At 41.9% G+C, this 18,897-nt stretch overlaps 1 protein-coding gene across 11 annotated transcripts in view; it reads right to left on the bottom strand.

Annotated features, from left to right (window-relative positions):
* LOC132819922 (utrophin-like) overlaps nt 1-18,897 on the bottom strand; it is a 751,240-nt gene that overhangs the window by 307,079 nt on the left and 425,264 nt on the right. For 10 of the 11 annotated variants that reach the window (XM_060831897.1, XM_060831902.1, XM_060831903.1 and 7 more), the window contains 3 exons: nt 3,779-4,020; nt 2,325-2,442; nt 828-1,033 (listed from right to left, as the gene is read on the bottom strand). In XM_060831897.1, the coding sequence (XP_060687880.1) occupies nt 828-1,033; nt 2,325-2,442; nt 3,779-4,020 (566 nt within the window). The remainder of the gene's footprint in view (nt 1-827; nt 1,034-2,324; nt 2,443-3,778; nt 4,021-18,897) is intronic. The other variant, XM_060831900.1, reaches the window with a different exon arrangement.

The raw sequence follows: 18,897 nt of genomic DNA, 5'->3' as shown, positions 1-18,897 counted from the left end.
TAGAATTTGAACATTTTAATCATTTCAAAATAAATACCACAGAATTGCTATGGCTATATGACCAATTATGTGCACATTGGCTCTCCGAATGAATATTTCCCTTAATATTTTGCCTTCGCCATGTAAGCGAACAATGTTCCTTTTCAGTCTAATTTTCTTTTGAATGCAACGAGTGAACCTGCTTCCAACACATTCTCAAGACTGTACATTCCAGACACTAACCACTCGAATGAATTTGCCTCCACTAAACTTTCAGCTAGTGCATTCTAGATCCTAACTACTCAAGTGATTCTTCCTCGACAACACTCACAGATCACTCACAGACCCTAACAAATATTAACCTAGTTTGCACTGCAGGGAAGATTTCTAGTCATACTCTCACCATGAAGGGCTGTTCTGGAGTTGGAAGTTACTAGCTGAGAACAAAATAGAATAGAAGTAAACCTTTGGGAGTTAAGAATTATTTTGGACTAATTCTGGGAGAATTGAAAGTCTACTTAAAGGCTAACATAATACTTACCTGATGGCATTTATTTCCATGTGTTCTTTCCTTTTGTTAAAAGTTTTGTTTTATATTTTGAAGTATTGGTTTTCTACAATAAGCATTTAATCACTAGTGCTTGTAGTCTGTTACAAGAAATGTGAAATCTTGTACCATTCATTCAGCAATTAACTATAAATTAAAAGTTATCAGTCTCTACAGGGCTCCTATCACAGTCTGCAGTGGTAAAGATGCTCCATCTACTGACAGAATCTTGAAATTTACAGTACATCACATTTTCTGACTCAGCCGATTAACCACTTTACAATGAAGGCCAGCACGTTACCTTGCTTTCTGTCAACTGTGGGGCAAGTGGCTCTGAAGTGACATGGAGCACCGACTGCAGGTGGATTTCACTCTGACCAACCAGTCGCTCAGTTGCCTGCAAATCCTCCTCCCAATGTATGCTGTCACTGAGCAATTCTTCTAGCTGTTGCTGCCGTGCCTCCAATCTGTGCTGTGTGTTGTCCCATTGGTTCTGCACCCTCACCACTGCACAGAAACATCAAAAGGAGGTAAGTATATGCAGGAGACGGAGTACTGCATTTAAAAGCACACTGACACTAATTCTAATGTGACTGATACTACAATCAGTCTTCAAAAAAACTTTCCTAAATCAGCAAACAGTAAACTTAGAAACATAAAAGATCCTAAAGGGTCTTGGCAGGGCAGCTGTGGAGAGATGGTTCTTCTTGTGGATGAATGTAAAACTAGAGGTCCCTATTTAAAAACTAGGTATCACCCATTTAAAACAGAGATGAAGCAAAAACAATTCTCAAAGGGTCATGAGTCATACAGACGTACAGCAAGGACAGACCTTTCAGTTCAACTCGTGCATGCCAACCAGATATCCTAAATTAATCTAGTCCCATTTGTCAGCAGTTGGCCCATACCCCTCTAAACCCTTACTATTCATATACCCATCCAGATGCCTTTTAAATGTTGTAATTGTATCAGTCTCCACCACTTCCTCTGGCAGCTCATTCCATACATGCACCACACTCTGCGAGAAAAAGTTGTCCCTTTTAAATCTTGCCCCTCTCACCCTAAGCCAATGCCCTCTAGTTCTGGAGTCCCGCAACTGAGGGAAAAAAAGTTGTCTATTCACCCTATCCATGACACTCATGATTTGAGAAACCTCTATAAAGCTGTCCCTCAGCCTCTGACGCCCCAAGGAAAACAGCTCCAGGCAATTCAGCTCTCCCTATAGCTCAAAACCTCCAACCTTGCCAACGTCCTTGTAAATCTTTTCTGAACCCCTTCAAGTTTCACAACATCTTTTGGAAGTCTTTGAAACTCTCTTTCTGAAATACAGTGGAAACAGTTCCTCGAATATTTCCAATCAGAGGAAGGAACATTCTAGATTACCAAGCAGTTAAGAGATTATCAGGGGTAGGCAGTAATGAGGATCTGCGGTTGCAAGGAGATCAGTCATTACCTTACTGAATGGTGAAACTAGATTGAGCTGCTGAATGACTGACATCAGCTTCTAGATCATATATAAACCTCGTTTGGGAACATGATAGTAATCTGGCCGACATTCATTCACCTCTTTGTTATTTTAATTCCCTTATGTCAGCATTACCCAACTCTTAGCATCAGAGTCAATCATGTCGTTACTTCCTGAAGTTGCGATGCCTGGTTCTCTGTACATCTTCTAACAGGAACTATGGAGAAAATTGTTATCGAACAGCTAAAGCACTGTCATATTTTTCAAAGTACCATTTCAAACACATTTTCTGATTTCATACTTTACAGTTATTTGTGGAAGACCCTCACTCACATCGCTCAGTAATTGCAGCTCGCTCCTCCATATCAGCCGTTTTATTCTTCAAGTTCTGAGCTAGTGTAAAAATAGCATCGAGCTGCGGTCGTCGCTGCTCCAAATCATTTATTGTAGTCTGTTCTCAAAGAAATCGATGTGTGAGTATAGACAAAATCAAACTGTTCTGAATTATAGACTCAATCAAATGACTGCAACCATCCTTTAACATTATAATGTTGCTGAATATGTAACAAATAGTTACATGCAGTGAATATGTACAAACGAAACAAAATTAGTACTGAAGATTAAAACTGAGAAAATTACAAGTTAGGTTGAACAGGTAGGATCAGCACAAAAAGCTTAAAGTTTCCATCAGTGCTGAACCTCAAAGTATCTTTATACAATGCAGTGGCTGCAAGTTTCTCTGTGGCTCCCAACAAAGAATCTTCCGTATCACTGCTGTGATATTTAGAAAACTGCGGAAAAACACCAAGTAGGTCCCCAAGAGGGGGGGGGGGGGGGGGGGTAGTGTATGGCACGGGTTGGACATGAACAAAATTCTGTAAACAATTAAATCATCCTGCCAGATATAACTCATATAACGGAGTACAGCAATCGCTGAGACTGCTATAAAGAAAACACACCAAACTCAAGTTTAACTAATCTAATCCTCTGTTCTAAATCCTGCTCCAAACCATTAGCAGTCTCCAACCTGTAGCACAATTAAACCCAGCACTGCTCAATGTTGCTGCTAAATCCTCCACAATTCTGTCTTTCTCCAACATTCTTCCATCCAGTTCACCTCCATCCCAAAACCTCTATGACTAAATCATGTCCCAGATCGGCTTCCACTGATTGGTCTCTTTCTATTTGAATTTGGAAATCCAGTTGAAGGATAATACTGGGGTTCATATTTACTCAATCTTGTTTTTATTCACCGAGTTAAACATAATACTCATAACACTGCTATAACTGGATAACGTGGTGGAAAAATCAGGGATCTTCCACTAGGACAAGGAAAATTGTTTTCTTTCTCAGATGATCATGAATCTTAGGAACTCTCTTCCCCAGAGAGCTGTAGAGGCAGTCATAAGAGTTATAAAGCATAGATACAGCATGGAAACAGATCTTTCTGTACAACTTGTCTGCACCAACCAGATATCCTCAACTGACCTACTCCCATTTGCCAACATTTGGCTCATATCCTTCTAAACTTTCCTACTCACGTATCCATCCAGATGCTCAATGAATATTTTTAAGGTAGAGCTCGACAGATTCTTGACTAACAAAGGTGCCTAAAGCCACCTCTGGTATTCGGGAATAAAACGTTGACGCAACAACAGATCGACCGGGATCTTATTGAATGATGAGGTAGGGTCAAGGGGCCAAATGGTCTACTTCCTTTTGTTTTGCGTACGTTTGTAGATATCTAACTCAATTCCACCATAGGTTTAATAAATGTTTTTTCATACCTTCAGGCGTACAATTGTTTCATTAATCTCCTCCAGATCTCCAACAGTAATTATGTTTGATTTGATCATCTGATCAATGAGTGTCAGCCAGTCAATGAGCTCCACAGCTGATTTATCCAGATCTGCTGGCATCAATGATTCAGAATTTGAGGGGAAGTCATCGCGTAGACCCAACGGACTGGCTCCAGGAGATGGAGGCATTGCTGACACCAGGGTGACTGTTTGAACAGTGGAGTGAACTACTAAAACATACAAATACACAAACAGAAAGATAGGAAAAGTTGATTGGACTTATCCACAATCATACAATCCATTAGACAGTGAAACCTTGAACACCATCTTCCCAACTATTCCAATTCCCTCCCTAAATCTCTCCATCTCTCCCCTCTTTTAAAACATTCTTTAAGACCTATCACTTTAGATTAGATTCCCTACAGTGTGGAAACAGGCCATTCAGTCCAACAAATCCACACCGACCCTCTGAAGAGTAACCCATTCAGACCCATTTCATTCTGACTAATGTACTTAACATTATGGGCAATTTAGCATGACAAATTCACCTGACCTGCACATCTCTGGGACTGTGGAAGGAAAATGGAGCACCCAAGGAAACCCACACAGACAGGGGTAGAGTTTGCAAATCCACACAGACAGTTACCCGAGACAGGAATCGAATCCAGGTCCCTGGTGCTGAGAGGCAACAGTACTAACCACTGAGCCACCTTTGATGTAGATTTTGGTTGTCTGTCCCAATACCTCTCCATTTAGCTTGGTGTCCAATTTCACTAAATAGCATTACTATCTTGATGTTAGAGGAGCAATATAAATGCTAGTCATTCAGGTAGGGAAGCAAATTGTTGGGAAATACAAGTAGTAATTCAGTTGATAAATTAAACAAACAATTTCTGGAAGAATGTGTGTAAAATTTTTCTAAAACTCCTTAAGGCAATTAAGTGTGCTCTACATATTCTCAAAACACATGACAGTTGACACATACCTTAAATAATTTATTTTCCTCCAAACACCCAATTCATTGACGGAATATATTAAGTTCACTTCTGCATTATCCTACCACCACAATCACCTGATCCAAATTCAACAAACTTATTCACTTACTTTACCTCTGATGGCCTGTAGCAACTAAATATTCATCACTCAGGGGCAGTACAGTAGCTCAGTGGTTAGCAGTGCTGCCTCACAGCATCAGGGACCTGGGTCCAATTCCAGTCTCGAACAACAGATTTTGTGGAGACTGCACATGCTCCCTGTGACTGCGTGGGTCTCCTCCCACAGTCCAAAGATGTGCAGGTTAGGTGGATTGACCATACTAAATTGCCCATAGTGTTCACGGATGTACAGGTACAGGCTAGGTGAATGAGTCAGGAGAAATGCAAGGCCGCAGGGATAGAGTAAGGGCTGGGTCTGAGTGGGCTGCTCTTGGGACAGTTGGTGTGACTCAAATGGACTGAATGGCCTGCTTCCACATTGTGATAGCTCTATGACACTCGCATGATTTCAGCCCATCTTCGCTTACATGCTTGATTAGAAACATTTTTCTATTTAAAAAAGGTGTCAAAACAAATGGACAAGGATTTAGATTCAGTGGTAGAAGGCTAAGAGGAAAGTTTCACCCAGTATGTGGTGGGAGTCTGGAACTCATTGCCTGAAATGATGGTTGAGTCAGAAACTCTAGTATTACTTAAGCAGTACTTAGATATTCATCTACATTACCAGACTTGTGTGTTAAGAGCTGGAAAATGGGATCAGTGTAATCAAATCTGAGACTAGTCCACAAGCTTACTATTGTGACAAAACTATGGCTTTAATAGATTAGATTAGACTTAGATTAGACTTACAGTGTGGAAACAGGCCCTTCGGCCCAACAAGTCCACACCGACCCGCCGAAGCGCAACCCACCCATACCCCTACATTTACCCCTTACCTAACACTATGGGCAATTTAGCATGGCCAATTCACCTGACCCGCACATCTTTGTGACTGTGGGAGGAAACCGGAGCACCCGGAGGAAACCCACGCAGACACGGGGAGAACGTGCAAACTCCACACAGTCAGTCGCCTGAGTCGGGAATTGAACCCGGGTCTACAGGCGCTGTGAGGCAGCAGTGCTAACCACTGTGCCACCGTGCCGCCCACTCAATAGGTACATTCTGTCCTCCTCTTTTTTAAAATAAAAAAAGGTTGCGAGAGAGTTACAGGGCAGTCTGCTCCAAAGCTGATAAAGTAAACTGCTTGTGAAGCCTTGGAGTTTTTTTTGAAAAATAGAACAATAGAAGCATCTTGAATGGGTGAAATCAAGCTCCCAGAGAACCAGGAGTTTTAGTTTTAATTTTCAGTAGTTATTGTCGCTGGGTCTTGAAATTCAGTTTGATTCTTGGAGATGTACCTCTGTACTCTGTCCTCAATTACACCCATAAACTCCTGCCATTGTTGCTAAACTGTCTTCCCCACCAGGCTCTGCTTCCAGTCAATTTTCGTCAGTTCCTCTCTCATGCCTCATAGTTACCTTTATTTAACTGTAACACCATTACATCAGATATTTCATCTCTCTTTCTAACTGCAGACTGAACTCTACCATATTATGATCGTGTTTATTGGATGTTACTATATAAGAACAGTTGCTGTTTAGTTGCAAAACAATCATTCTGTTAAGTTTTCCACTCGAGTTAAGTTATTCCAATTTCTTGTTTCTTTTCTTGTATTTTAACTATAGTGTACAAATAAAGTGTGCTTTGCTTAACATTGAGTAGTTTGACCAATTGAATTGCATCTGGAATGCGACACCTTACACTTAGTTTTAAAATAAGAAAAGATTAGGGTTTAGACTATCTTCTGAATATATCTTGAGGGGCATGGTCTGGTCCATAACAAATTGGGGACTTTTGTCAGGATCAAAGTCTCAAATTACAAGTTGGATTCAGGATTGTTGGACTCAAAAGCAGTGCGTGGTATGCGTTAGTGGTTTTCTTTATTTCAAGTGTTCAATTCATTTGGTTGAAATAGGGCGTGCCTTGTGTAGTAATGGTTCTTTCAGTGATAAAGAGATCCCTGAGGGTAGAAGAAGTCACTTCGGGCGTTTTACCTAAAGTAAACAAGGCAAAGGTTTCCGAATTGGCAAACAAGCAGGAACTGAGGTTGCCAATGTCTGAGAGGAAAGGAGAGATAATTGTGGAAATCATCTAGCATTTACAATTGCCAGGAATGCCATCGGAATCTGTGGAAGTGGCTTAATTTCAATTGAAAATGAAGCAGCTTGAACATGAAAAGTAAATGAAATAGTTTGAATTATGATTAAAAGCAGAGGAAGAAGAAAGGCAGAGGAAGGCTCTAGCAGAAGAAAGGGAGAAAGAGACAATTTTTGAAACTGAAAATCAAAGTCAACTTGAAATGGTGGAGGTAAAGGAGTATGATGAGGACAGTAATGGAAAGCAATCCCATTGTAACCAAAGGTTTGGTGGGGATATATTTAAATATGTCCAAGCATTGCCAAAGTTTGACGAAGAGGATATAGAAGCCATTTTCACTTCAGTTGACAAAGTAGCTAAGCAAATGAAATAGCTGACGGCCATGTGGGTATTAGTGATCCAAACAAAATCGGTAGTAGAGCTAGGGAGGTTTTTGTATCACGAACACAGGAGGTATCTGGGAGGTATAACGAAGTGAAAAATGCCATCTTAAGTGCATATGAGCTAGGACCAGAAGCCTTTGAACAATGTGCTAGGGATCTAAGGAGGGAACCTGGTCAAATATACATTGAGTTTGAAAGGATCAAACAAAGTAATTTTGAAAGATGGTTAAAGGGCATTGAAAATAGATCAAACATATTATGCTCTTAGACGATTATTTTGGAGGCATTCAAAAAATCACTTTCTTAAGTAGTGAGAACACATGCAAAAGTGCACAGAGTTAGGACTGCAAAGTTAACAGCAGAAATGGTAAATGATTATGAGTTAGTTCACAAATCAAAGTTTGCCTTCTGACATCAATGCCAATCTGTGAGGGATAGAAATCGGGAAAAACAGGATAAGCTGGTAAGTTTTGTTGAAGTGGTAATGGAAAGCACTATGGGAGCCAAGAAGCTGCAAAAGTACAACCTGATCAGGGGTAGGTTGAGAAGAAAGTCCTTGATCTCTTTAAAGAATTGGTGGCTCAGTGGTTAGCACTACTGCCTCACAGCACCAGGGACCCAGGTTCAATTCCAGCCTCGAGCGACTGTCTGTGTGGATTTTGCACATTCTCCCTGTGGCTGAGTGGATTTCCTCTGGGTGCTCTCCCTCCCACTCCACCGAGGACATGCAGGTCCTTGGACTCCTCCATCGCCAGAACATAACAACACGACGGTTGGAGGAAGAGCGCCTCATCTTCTGCCTGGGAACCCTCCAACCACAAGGGATGAACTCAGATTTCTCCAGTTTCCTCATTTCCCCTCCTCCCACTTTGTCTCAGTCGATTCCCTCGAACTCAGCACCGCCCTTCTAACCTGCAATCTTCTTCCTGACCTCTCCGCCCCCACCCCACTCCGGCCTATCACCCTCACCTTGACCTCCTTCCACCTATCACATCTCCATCGCCCCTCCCCCAAGTCCCTCCTCCCTACCTTTTATCTTAGCCTGCCTGGCACACTCTCCTCAATCCTGATGAAGGGCTCTGGCCCGAAACGTCGAATTTCCTGTTCCTTGGATGCTGCTTGGCCTGCTGTGCTTTAACCAGCAACACATTTTCAACTAAGGTTTATAGGGTTGTTAATAAGGCATATGGTGCGTTAGCTTTTATTAGTAGAGGAATTGAGTTTTGGAGCCATGAGGTCATGTTGCAGTTGTACAATACTCTGGTGTGGCCGCACATGGAGTATATGCACAGTTCTGGTCATCGCATTATAGGAAGGATGCGAAAGCTTTGGCAATGGTCCAGAGGAGATTTACTGGGATGTGGCCTGGTATGGAGGAAAGGTCTTATGAGGAAAGGCTGAGGGAATTGAGGCTGTTTTCATGAAAGAGAAGAAGGTTGAGAGGTGACTAAATTGCAACATATAAGATAACCAGAGGGTTAGATAGGTTGGATAGTGAGAGCCTTGGTCCTCGGATGGAGATAGCTAGTACAAGAGTACACAGCTTTAAATTGAGGGGTGATAGATATAGTACAGATGTCAAAGGTAGTTTGGTTACTCAGAGAGTAATTGGAGTGTGGAACTCCCTGCCTGCAACAGTAGCAGACTCACCAATTTTAAGGGTATTTAATTGGTCATTGGATAACCATATGGATGATAATGGAATAGTGTTGGTTAGATGGGCTTCCGATTGGTTCCACTGGTTGGTGCAACATTGAGGGCCGAATGGCCTGTACTGTGCTGTAATGTTCTATGTTCCATGTTAGCCTGAAAGGGTGCAATCGAATCCCCACCGGTCCAGAATGTTTAGTTTTAGTTTTCAGTAGTTGTTGCTGTGTCTTGAAACTGGGTTTGGTACATGTCTCCCTGCTTTCTCTTGACTTTTCTTTCCCCCTGGGTTAGAGAATTGCCTGTGAGTGAATCTATTTTCTTTTTGTGAACTTGCCTTTTGCCAAGGGTGTGTTTATGGGATGTTACTATATTGGAACAGTTACTGTTTAGTTACAAAATGATCTATTATTCAGTTAAGTTTTCCAATAGAGCTAAGTTATTCCAATTTCTTCTTTTTTTTTATATTTTTAACTTTTGTGTATGAATAAAGTGTATCTTGCTTAATGTAGAATTGTTTGACCATCGAATTGTATCTGGAAAACATCATCTTATACATATCTTTAAAATAAGAAGTTAGGACCTCAACTATCTTCTGAATATATTTTGAGGGGATTTGGTCTGGTCCATAATATCATTCTGGATTAGAGTGATACTGGAAAAGCACGGCAGTTCAGGCAGCATCCGAGGAGCCTCTCTAATCCAGAATCTGGTTTCGAGCATCTGCAGTCATTCTTTTTACCATAATATCATTCTCCAGGAATAGTTTTCCTTTACTTGTATTGAACCTTTCCATCTAAATTTAAACCCATGTGCTTTACCGTCACCCTAAAGTTTGTATTAACATTGACTTGAAACTCTATTTTTCTCCTAAAGATCTTAAACTATATCAATAAACCTCCTAAAAAGGTAATTCATTTCTTGTTTGAATACATCTTGGATCTTTGTCTCCTTCAGTGAATAAGTCATACTTATTTATCATCTTAATTCCCCTCGAATTTCCCTAAGGCCAATATGTTCTCATTGTATAGGATATTCAAGATCTTCACAAGAACCAGCATGTTATGACTGTTTCTATTTCTGCTACCCTTACAGGTAGTGAGCTCCAGACAGCCTCCCTCTACCCTCTGGGTGGAAAATCAATTCCTCACATCCCCTCTAAACTTCCTGTCCCTTACCTTAAATCTATTCCTCCTAGTCATTGATCTCTCTAGCAAAGGAAAATGTTCCTTCCCGTCTTCCCTACCTATGCATGCCCCCTATAATTTTATATATCTTAATTATGACCCCTCAGTCCCCTCGACTCCAAGGAAAACAATCCCAGTCTATCCAATTTCTCTTCACAAGCAAACTCTCCAGCTCAAGCAAAATCCTGGTAAATCTCCTCTGTACCTTCTCCTGAGCAATCACATCCCTCTTATAACATGTATGCCAGAATGGCACACAATACTCTAGTTGTGGCCGAAACAATGTTTTATACAGTTTCAGCATGACATCTCTATTCTTAAACTCAATGCCTCGGATCATAAAAGTAAATAAACTACATGGTTCTTAACCACCTTAACTAGCTGTCCCACTACCCTAAGGGACTGATAGATACACACATTCGGTCACTCAGCTTCCCAGGGTCCTGTCACTATCATATTTCACTTCCCTTGCTTCAACTGCCCAAGTGCATCACCTCACACTTAAATAGATTGAATTTCATTTGCTCACCATCAGCCCATCTGACAAATCTGCCTATATTCTCCTCACAAGGCAGCATCCAATCAATCTTTCTATTATCTGCGAACTTACTGATCAATCCTTTTATTTTCAAGTCTAAGTCATTTATATAAACCACAAACAACACTGATCTTTGCAGAACCCCACAGACACAGCCGTGTAATCACAAAAACACTTTAAATGATCACACTCTGGATTCAAACTGCCAAATTTTCTTGAATTTCATGGTTCTTACCTTCACTATCAGTCTCCCATGAAAGACTAATCATGACAGGTCTAAACAGGTTAATGAAAATCGCTATTTACTGTTGTACTGAACCCATCTTGTTCATTAGTGTCCTTTGGGAAAGGAAAGAAAACAGCCATCCTCACCTGGCTTGGTCTACATGAGACTCTTAACTGCCCTAGCAAATCACTCAGTTCTATCAAACACTAAAAAGGGAAAAAAATGAAAGAAATCAGATAGACCACCTGTCATCAGTTAAAACAACAGACACAACGACAGCAACACAGCCTTGTCAACCTTGCAAAGTCCTCCTTATTAGCGTCTGGGGGCTATTGCTAATATTGGGACAGGCTCATCAAGCAACTGCCCTTCAAATTCACAGAATCATATTTTATACAATGTTCCAAAACACCACTATTAGCCCACCAGACAAACACAGCAGCCAACTCTATAGCTGGAATGGATTTGCCCTGGAACATCTCAACATTGAATCTGGATCCTATGAGGTTTCATTAACTTCCTGCTGATCACCACTTGCCAACATTTACCCATATCCCCACACATCCTGTTCATGAGTCAGTACTCCTCCATATTGAACACTACTTGGAGGAAGCACCAAGGGGGTAAGGACACAAAATGACGGGGCTTTCAATGTCCACAACCAAAAGTGGCTTAGCAACACTACGACTGACCAAGGTGATTAAGTCCTAAAGGACATAGTGGCTAGATTGGGTGTGTAGGAAGTAGTGAGGGAACCATCAAGAGGGAAAACAATTATTGCAGAGATAAAGTTCCGACTGTATATTGAGAATTCCTTACATCATGTTGTGTGGCAATATCACCAGGTTGAACGTAATAGACCGCAAACATTTCGCGTTACTCAAAACTGGGCATCTATGAGGTACTGTGAGCCATCAGCAGCAGCAGAATTATAATCAAACACAATCTGCAACCTCATGGCCAAGCAGATGTTCTACTCAACCATTATCATCAAGCCAGCAATCAATCATGGTTCAAACAAGAGTGGAGGAGGGCATACCAGGAGCAGTAACAGGCAGACCTGAAAAATGATGGGTCAACCTGCTGAAGCTATAAAACAGGACTACTTGCGTGACTAATGACATAAGAAACTAATGATAGACAGAGCCAAGCATTACACAACCAATAAATCAGATCTATGCTCTACTATCCTGTCACATCCAATCATGAATGATGGTGAACAATTAAGCAACTCACTAGAAAAAGTGGCTCTACAAACAATCTCACCGTCAATGATGGGGGAGCCAAGCAAATCAGCACAAAAAATAAGGCTGCAGCATTCTTTAGCCAGGTGTCAAGTGGAAAATCCATTGCAGTTTCCTCACAAGGTTCCCAGCATCACAGATGTCAGGCTTTAGCCATTTGATTAATTACATGTGATATCAAGAACAGCTGAAGGTACCAGATATTGTTGTGAGGCCCAACAACACATCAGCAATAGTACTGAATACATGCACTCTAAAGCACGTTCCAACCCAAGTCAAGCTGTTCCAGGACAGCAGTCAACTACCCAACAATGTAGAAAATTGCTACGATATATTCTATACACAAAAAGCAGACCATTTACAACCAATCAGGATAATCTCAATCATCAGTTAAATGATGGAAGGTATCAACAGCATTATTAAGCAACACTTGCTTAGCATAATTTGCTTACCAATGCCCAGTTTGGTTCTGCCAGGGCCATTCAGCTCCTGACATCATTACACCTTTTTTCAAACATGGACAAAAAAGTTGAATTCCAAAGGCGAATGACTGCCCTTGACACCAAGGCCACTTTTTTAAAAAAAAATTCAATCATGGGATATAGGAGTCACTGGCTGGCCAACATTCATTGTGCATTCCTTGTTGCCCTTGAGAAGATGGTGGTGAGCTACCTTCTTGAACCGCTACAGTCCATGTGCTGTAGGTTGACCCACAATGCTGTTGGGGAGAGAGTTCCAGGGTATTGACCCAGCAACAGATAAGGTTCCATGTCAGGATGGTGGGTAACTTAAGAGGGGAACCTGCAGGTGGTAGTGATCATCTGTACCTGCTGCCCTTAACCTTCTAGGTGGAAATGGTTGTAGGCTTGCTGTAAAAGGAACTTCAATGAATTTCAGCAGGGCATCTTGGAGATAATATATAAGAACATGAGAATCAGGAGCAGGAGTAGGCCATCTGGATCTTTGAGCCTGCTCCACCATTCAGTAAGATTATGGCTGATCTTTTCATGGGCTCAGCTCCACTTACCCACTCTCTTAATTCCTTTACTGTTCAAAAAATTATCTATCTTAGCTTTAAAAACATTCAATGAGGAAGCTTCAACTACTTCACTGGGGCAGGAAATTCCATAGATTCACAACCCTCTGGGTAAACAAGCTCCTTCTCAATTCAGTCCCAAATCTACTCCCCCTAATTTTCAGGCTATGCTCTCTTGCTCTAGTTTCACCTCCAGTGGAAACATTCTCCCTGCTTTTATCTTATCTGTTCCATTTATAATTTTGTTTGTTTCTGTAAGATCCCCCCCCCCCCCATTCTTCTAAATTCTAATGAATATAATCCTAATTTACTCAGTCTCTCCTCACAAGCCAACTCTCCAGAATCAACCTAGAGAATATCCTCTGCACTTGCTCGAGTACCAGTACATCCTTTCTCAAATAAGGAGACCAAAACTGCATGCAGTACTCCAAGTGTGGCTTCACCAGTACCATATACAGTTACAACATTACCTCCTTGTCTTTAAACTCAATTCCTTTGACAAAGAAGAACAAAATTCCAATTGCTACCTAAATTACCTATTGCACTTGCAAAACAACCTTCTGCGATCCATGCACAAAAACACCTCCAACAGCAGCATGCTGCAATTTTTTTTTTAACCATTCAAATAATAGTCCTTTTTACTGTTATTCCTACCAAAATGGATGACTTTACATTCATCAACATTGTATTCTCTCTGCCAGACATTTGCCCACTCAAACTATTTATATTTCTCTGCAAACTTTCAAATTCCTCTACCACTTTGCTCTACGACTCACCTTAGTATCATCCGCAAATATTGACACTAGACGTGGTTCCAATGCCAAATCATCGCTGTAATGCTATGCTCTATATCTAGATAAATTGTGAATAATTACAGTCCCAACACTGATCCCTGAGGCACATCATTAGTCACTGATCACCGAGCAGAAAAGTACTCTTTATTTCCTGTTACCCAGTCTTCGATCCATGCTCATACATTGCCCATCACATTGTGCATCTTTATCCTATGCAGCAGCCTTTTGTGTGGCACCTTGTCAGATGCCTTTTGGAAATCCAGATATATCACATCTCATGAGCCCCTGCAGTCCACCACACTCAGTGTCTTTGAAGAATTCCATAGATTAGTTAAACATGATCTGTCTTTCATGAACCAATGTTGCAATGGCCCAATGAGACAATTTTTATCTAGATGTCTAGCTATTTGTTCCTTGATAATAGATTCAAGCATTTTCCCCACTCAGAAGTTAAGCTAACCAGCCTATAATTCCCCACCTTTTGTCTACTTCCTTTTTTTAAACAGTGGCCTCATATTTGCAGTTTTTCAATCTGCTGGAATGCCCCAGTGTTCAATGAATTTTGGAAAATTATCACAAACACGTTTGCTATTTCTGCCACCATCTCTTTTAGGACCATGGGATGCATCCCCACAGGGTCAAGAGACTTGTCTATATTAGCTCCTTTAGCTTGCCTAACATTACCTCTTTCACGATAATGATCATTTGCACGTACTCATCTACCTTAGTCTCCTTCTGCTACTGAGTGTGTGTCTGTGTGTGTGTGTGTGTGTGCGTGTGTGTGTGCGTGTGGGGTGGTGGAGGGAGAGAGAGAGTAGATGTGACGTCAATCAAGCTGGCTACTTTGTCCTGAATAGCTCAAGCTTCTTAAATGTTATTGAATTGCACACTTCTAGGCAAGTGGAAGTATTCCATCCTACTCCTGACTTGTGCCTTGCAGTTGGAGGACAGGCTTTGGAGAGCTAGGTGGCGGGTTACCTGGTGCAGTATCCCCTTCTATGAGCTGCTCTTGTACCCACTGTTTTTATATGGCGAGTCCAGTTGTGTTTCTGATTAATGACAACCCCATAGATGTTAACGGGGGGGAGGATTCAGTGATGGTGACAGTATTGAATGTTCAAAGTTTACGAGAAGATTTGTAGCTCAAGTGCTCGTTGTTGTGGTTCTGTTCGCCAAGCTGGGAGTTTTTGTTGCAAACATTTCGGCCTCTTTCTACGTGACATCCTCAGTGCTTAGGAGCCTCCTGTGAAGTGTTTCTGTCATGTTTCCTTTGGCATTTATAATGGTTTGTCTCTGCCGCTTCCAGTTGTCAGTTGCTGTCCGCTGCAGTGGCCGGTATATTGGGTCCAGGTCGATGTGTTTGTTCGACCTGGACCCAATACAGCAGCCACTGCAGCGGACAGCAACTGACAGCTGGTAGCGGCAGAGACAAGCCACTATAAAGGCCGAAGGAAACATGACAGAAGCGCTTCACAGGAGGCTCCCAAGCACTGAGGATGTCACCTAGAAAGGGGACGAAACGTTTGCAACAAAAACTCCCAGCTCGGCGAACAGAACCACAACAGCTATTGAATGTCATGGGCGTTGGTTAGATTGTTTCTTATTAGTGATGCTCATTGCCTGGCATTTGTGAGGTGTGAATCTTACATACCATTTGTCTCAGCTGGTTATATGGATAGCTGATATAAAAGAATATGCTTGAGGTTGACAGAGGTCAATCATCTCAGCTCCAGGAAATCTTTGCAGGAGTTCCACAGAGTAGTGTCCCAGACCCAACCAACTGCTTCATCAATGACATTCCCTTCAGCACTTGGTCTGAAATGAGGATGTTTGCTGAGCGATTGCAGGATGTTTAGCATAGCAGGTTGATGGAGAAAATGAAGTTGCATGGGGCCCAGGTTGCATTAGCTAGATGGATAGAGAACTGGTTGTCTCCTGGTGCCCAGAGAGTAGTAGTGGAAAGGAGTTTCTCAAAATGGAGACCTGTCACCAGTGGTGTTCCACAGGGATCTGTGCTGGGACCATTGTTGCTTGTGATATACATAAATGATTTGGAGGAAGGTATAGGTGGTCTGATAGTAAGTTTCTAGATGACATGAAGATTGGTGGAGTAGCAGATAGTGAAGGGACTGTCAGAGAATGCCAAACATAGATCAATTGGAGAGTTGGGCAGAGAAATGGCAGATGGAGTTAAATCCGGGCAAATGCAAGCTGATGCATTTTGGAAAATCCATTTCAAAAACAAACTATACAGTAAATAGAAACGTCCTGGGGAAAATTGATGTACAGAGAGATCTGGGTGTTCAGGTCCATTGTTCCCTGAAGGTGGCAAGGTAGGTCAATAGAGTACTCAAAAAGGCATAGGGCATGCTTTCCTTCAACGAAATGGCTATTGAGTATAAGAGTTGGCAGGTCATGTTACAGCTGTATAGGACTTTGGCTCGACCAAATTTGGAATATGGTGTACTTTTCTGGTCGCCACATTACTCAAAGGATGTAGATTCATTGGAGAGGGTGCAGAGGATGTTCACTAGGATGTTGCCTGGTATGGAGAATGCTAGCTATGAAGAGAAGTTGAGTAGATTAGGATTATTTTTATTAGAACAAAGGAGGTTGGGGGGGGTGTAGCTAATGGAGGTCTACAAAATCAAAAGGGGTATAAACAGAGTGGATAGCAAGAAGCTTTTTCCCAGAGTAGTGACCTCAAGTAATTGAGTTGCCAAGTTCAAAGTGTGAGGAGAAAAGTTTAAAGGGAGATATGCATAGAAAGTTCTTTGCACAGAGGGTAGTGGGGACCTCGAACATGTTGCCAGCAGAGTTCGTAGAGGTTGGCATGATAGCGCTATTTAAGATGTGTCTACACGGATACATGAATGGGCAGGGAGCAAATGGATACAGACCCTTAGAAAATAGGCAACAGTTGGGCCCTGTGGCCCAACATTTCAACTCCCCATCCCACTCTGCTGAGGACATGCAGGTCCTGGGCCTCCTCCACTGCCGCTCCTTCACCATCCAATGCCTGGAGGAAGAACGTCTCATCTTCCACCTCGGAACACTTCAACCCCAGGGCATCAATGTGGACTTCACCAGTTTCCTCATTCTCTTCTCTCCCCCACCCCCCCACCTTAACCCAGTTCCAATCTTCCAGCTAGCACCGTCCCCATGACTTGTCCTACCTGCCTATCTTCCTTTCCACCTATCCACTCCACCCTCCTCTCTGACCTATCACCTTCATCCCCACCCTCATTCACCCATTGTACTCTTTGCTACCTTCCCCCACCCTCCTCTCTGACCTATCACCTCCATCCCCACCCCCATTCACCTATTGTACTCTATGCTACTTTCTTCCCACCCCCCTCTCATTTATCTCTCAACCCTGCAGGCTTCCTGCCTCTATTCCTGATGAAGGGCTTTTACCCGATACGTCGATTTTTCTGCTCCTTGGATGCTGCCGGACCTGCTGTGCTTCTCTAGCACCACTCTAATCCAGCATCTGTAGTCCTCGTTTTTACTTAACAGATTTAGATAGAGGATCTGGATCAGCGCAGGCTTGGAGGGTCAATGGGGTTGTTCCTGTGCTGTAACTTTCTTTGTTCTATCGTTGGATCAAAATTCTGCAACTCAACGTCCTAATGGCATTATGGATCTGCTTACAGTTCATAGATTGCAACTGTTCAAGGCAGCAACTCACCACCATCTTCTCAAGGACAACTAGCGATGGACAATAAATGAGAGCCCAGCCAGTGATGCCCACATTCAATGAATGAACTGAAAAAAAGTTGTGCCTCCTCAACTCCTGAAGCACCCTGTGTCCAAATGTGGAACACCTGTATCCAAGCCTCGGCTGACAAGTGGTAAATAACATACATGCCACACAAGTACAACGCATTGGCTGTTACAAACAGAATATAACCATCTTCCCTTTGATATTTAATGGCATTACAATCACTAAATCGCCCAATAAGAAAATATTAGAAATTACCATCGACCAGAAGCTAGAGCAGACATATAAACACTGCGGCTGCAACAGCAGTCCAGAAGCTGAGAAATGTGGATAAATCCTTCTTCATTCTCCAGAGCTTGCTCATAGTCTAAAGTCTGCAGTCTGATGGAATACAATTCACCTGTGTGGATGAGTACAGCTCCAACAATACTCAAGAAGCTTGACACCATCCAGGACAAACTAACTTGCTTGATTGGTACACCATAAACTCGTAAACCTGCAATCCCTTCGCAACTATGTTCCCTCAAGTTTCACTGCTGCAATACATCCTGTCACCTTGACAGCACCTTCACATACCCACGATTGCAGAGAAAAATACAAACTTGCAGTTCCACGAGCAAATGTGACTGGGGGCTCAAGCTCAATTTTGAATTTGATGGATAGTTAGCAGGAAGATTTCCTCCAGGTTACTGTTTGTGGAGGAAATTTATTATTCCTCTAATCCTTGTGGTTGAAAGTATTCAGCGAAATCAGCTTGGAAACCAAGAAGATTGTTGGCTATCAACTGAAATCCTGCACAAGGAGCTGAATAATTTAGTCATAAGACCTGGAAAGCAAAATAGAAAACCACCCAAACCAAAAAACCTCCTGGAAGGATTTTTTTTTTGGAATCCTCACTCTGAAATTAGCTGGAACACAAGGGAGCATTGGAATGAATTCTAGAGGACTGTGGCATATCATTTGGGTCATCCCTAAAAGCAGAGAATCAAACTTCATGATTCTTTTAAAAAAAGTTATCTTTTGCATTGGAAGAAATTATCCAAAAGTGAAACTGCTTTCATAACAAAGATCATTGTAAATTTTAAGTTAATAGTAGATCAGAAAAGTACAAGGACATCATAAGATAATTTCACCTCT

Source organism: Hemiscyllium ocellatum, chromosome 10 (genome assembly GCF_020745735.1).
Source record: "Hemiscyllium ocellatum isolate sHemOce1 chromosome 10, sHemOce1.pat.X.cur, whole genome shotgun sequence".
Classification (NCBI taxonomy): Eukaryota; Metazoa; Chordata; class Chondrichthyes; order Orectolobiformes; family Hemiscylliidae; genus Hemiscyllium; species Hemiscyllium ocellatum.
Note: the sequence above shows the minus strand (reverse complement) of the source record. Positions and strands in the feature narration are given on the sequence as shown.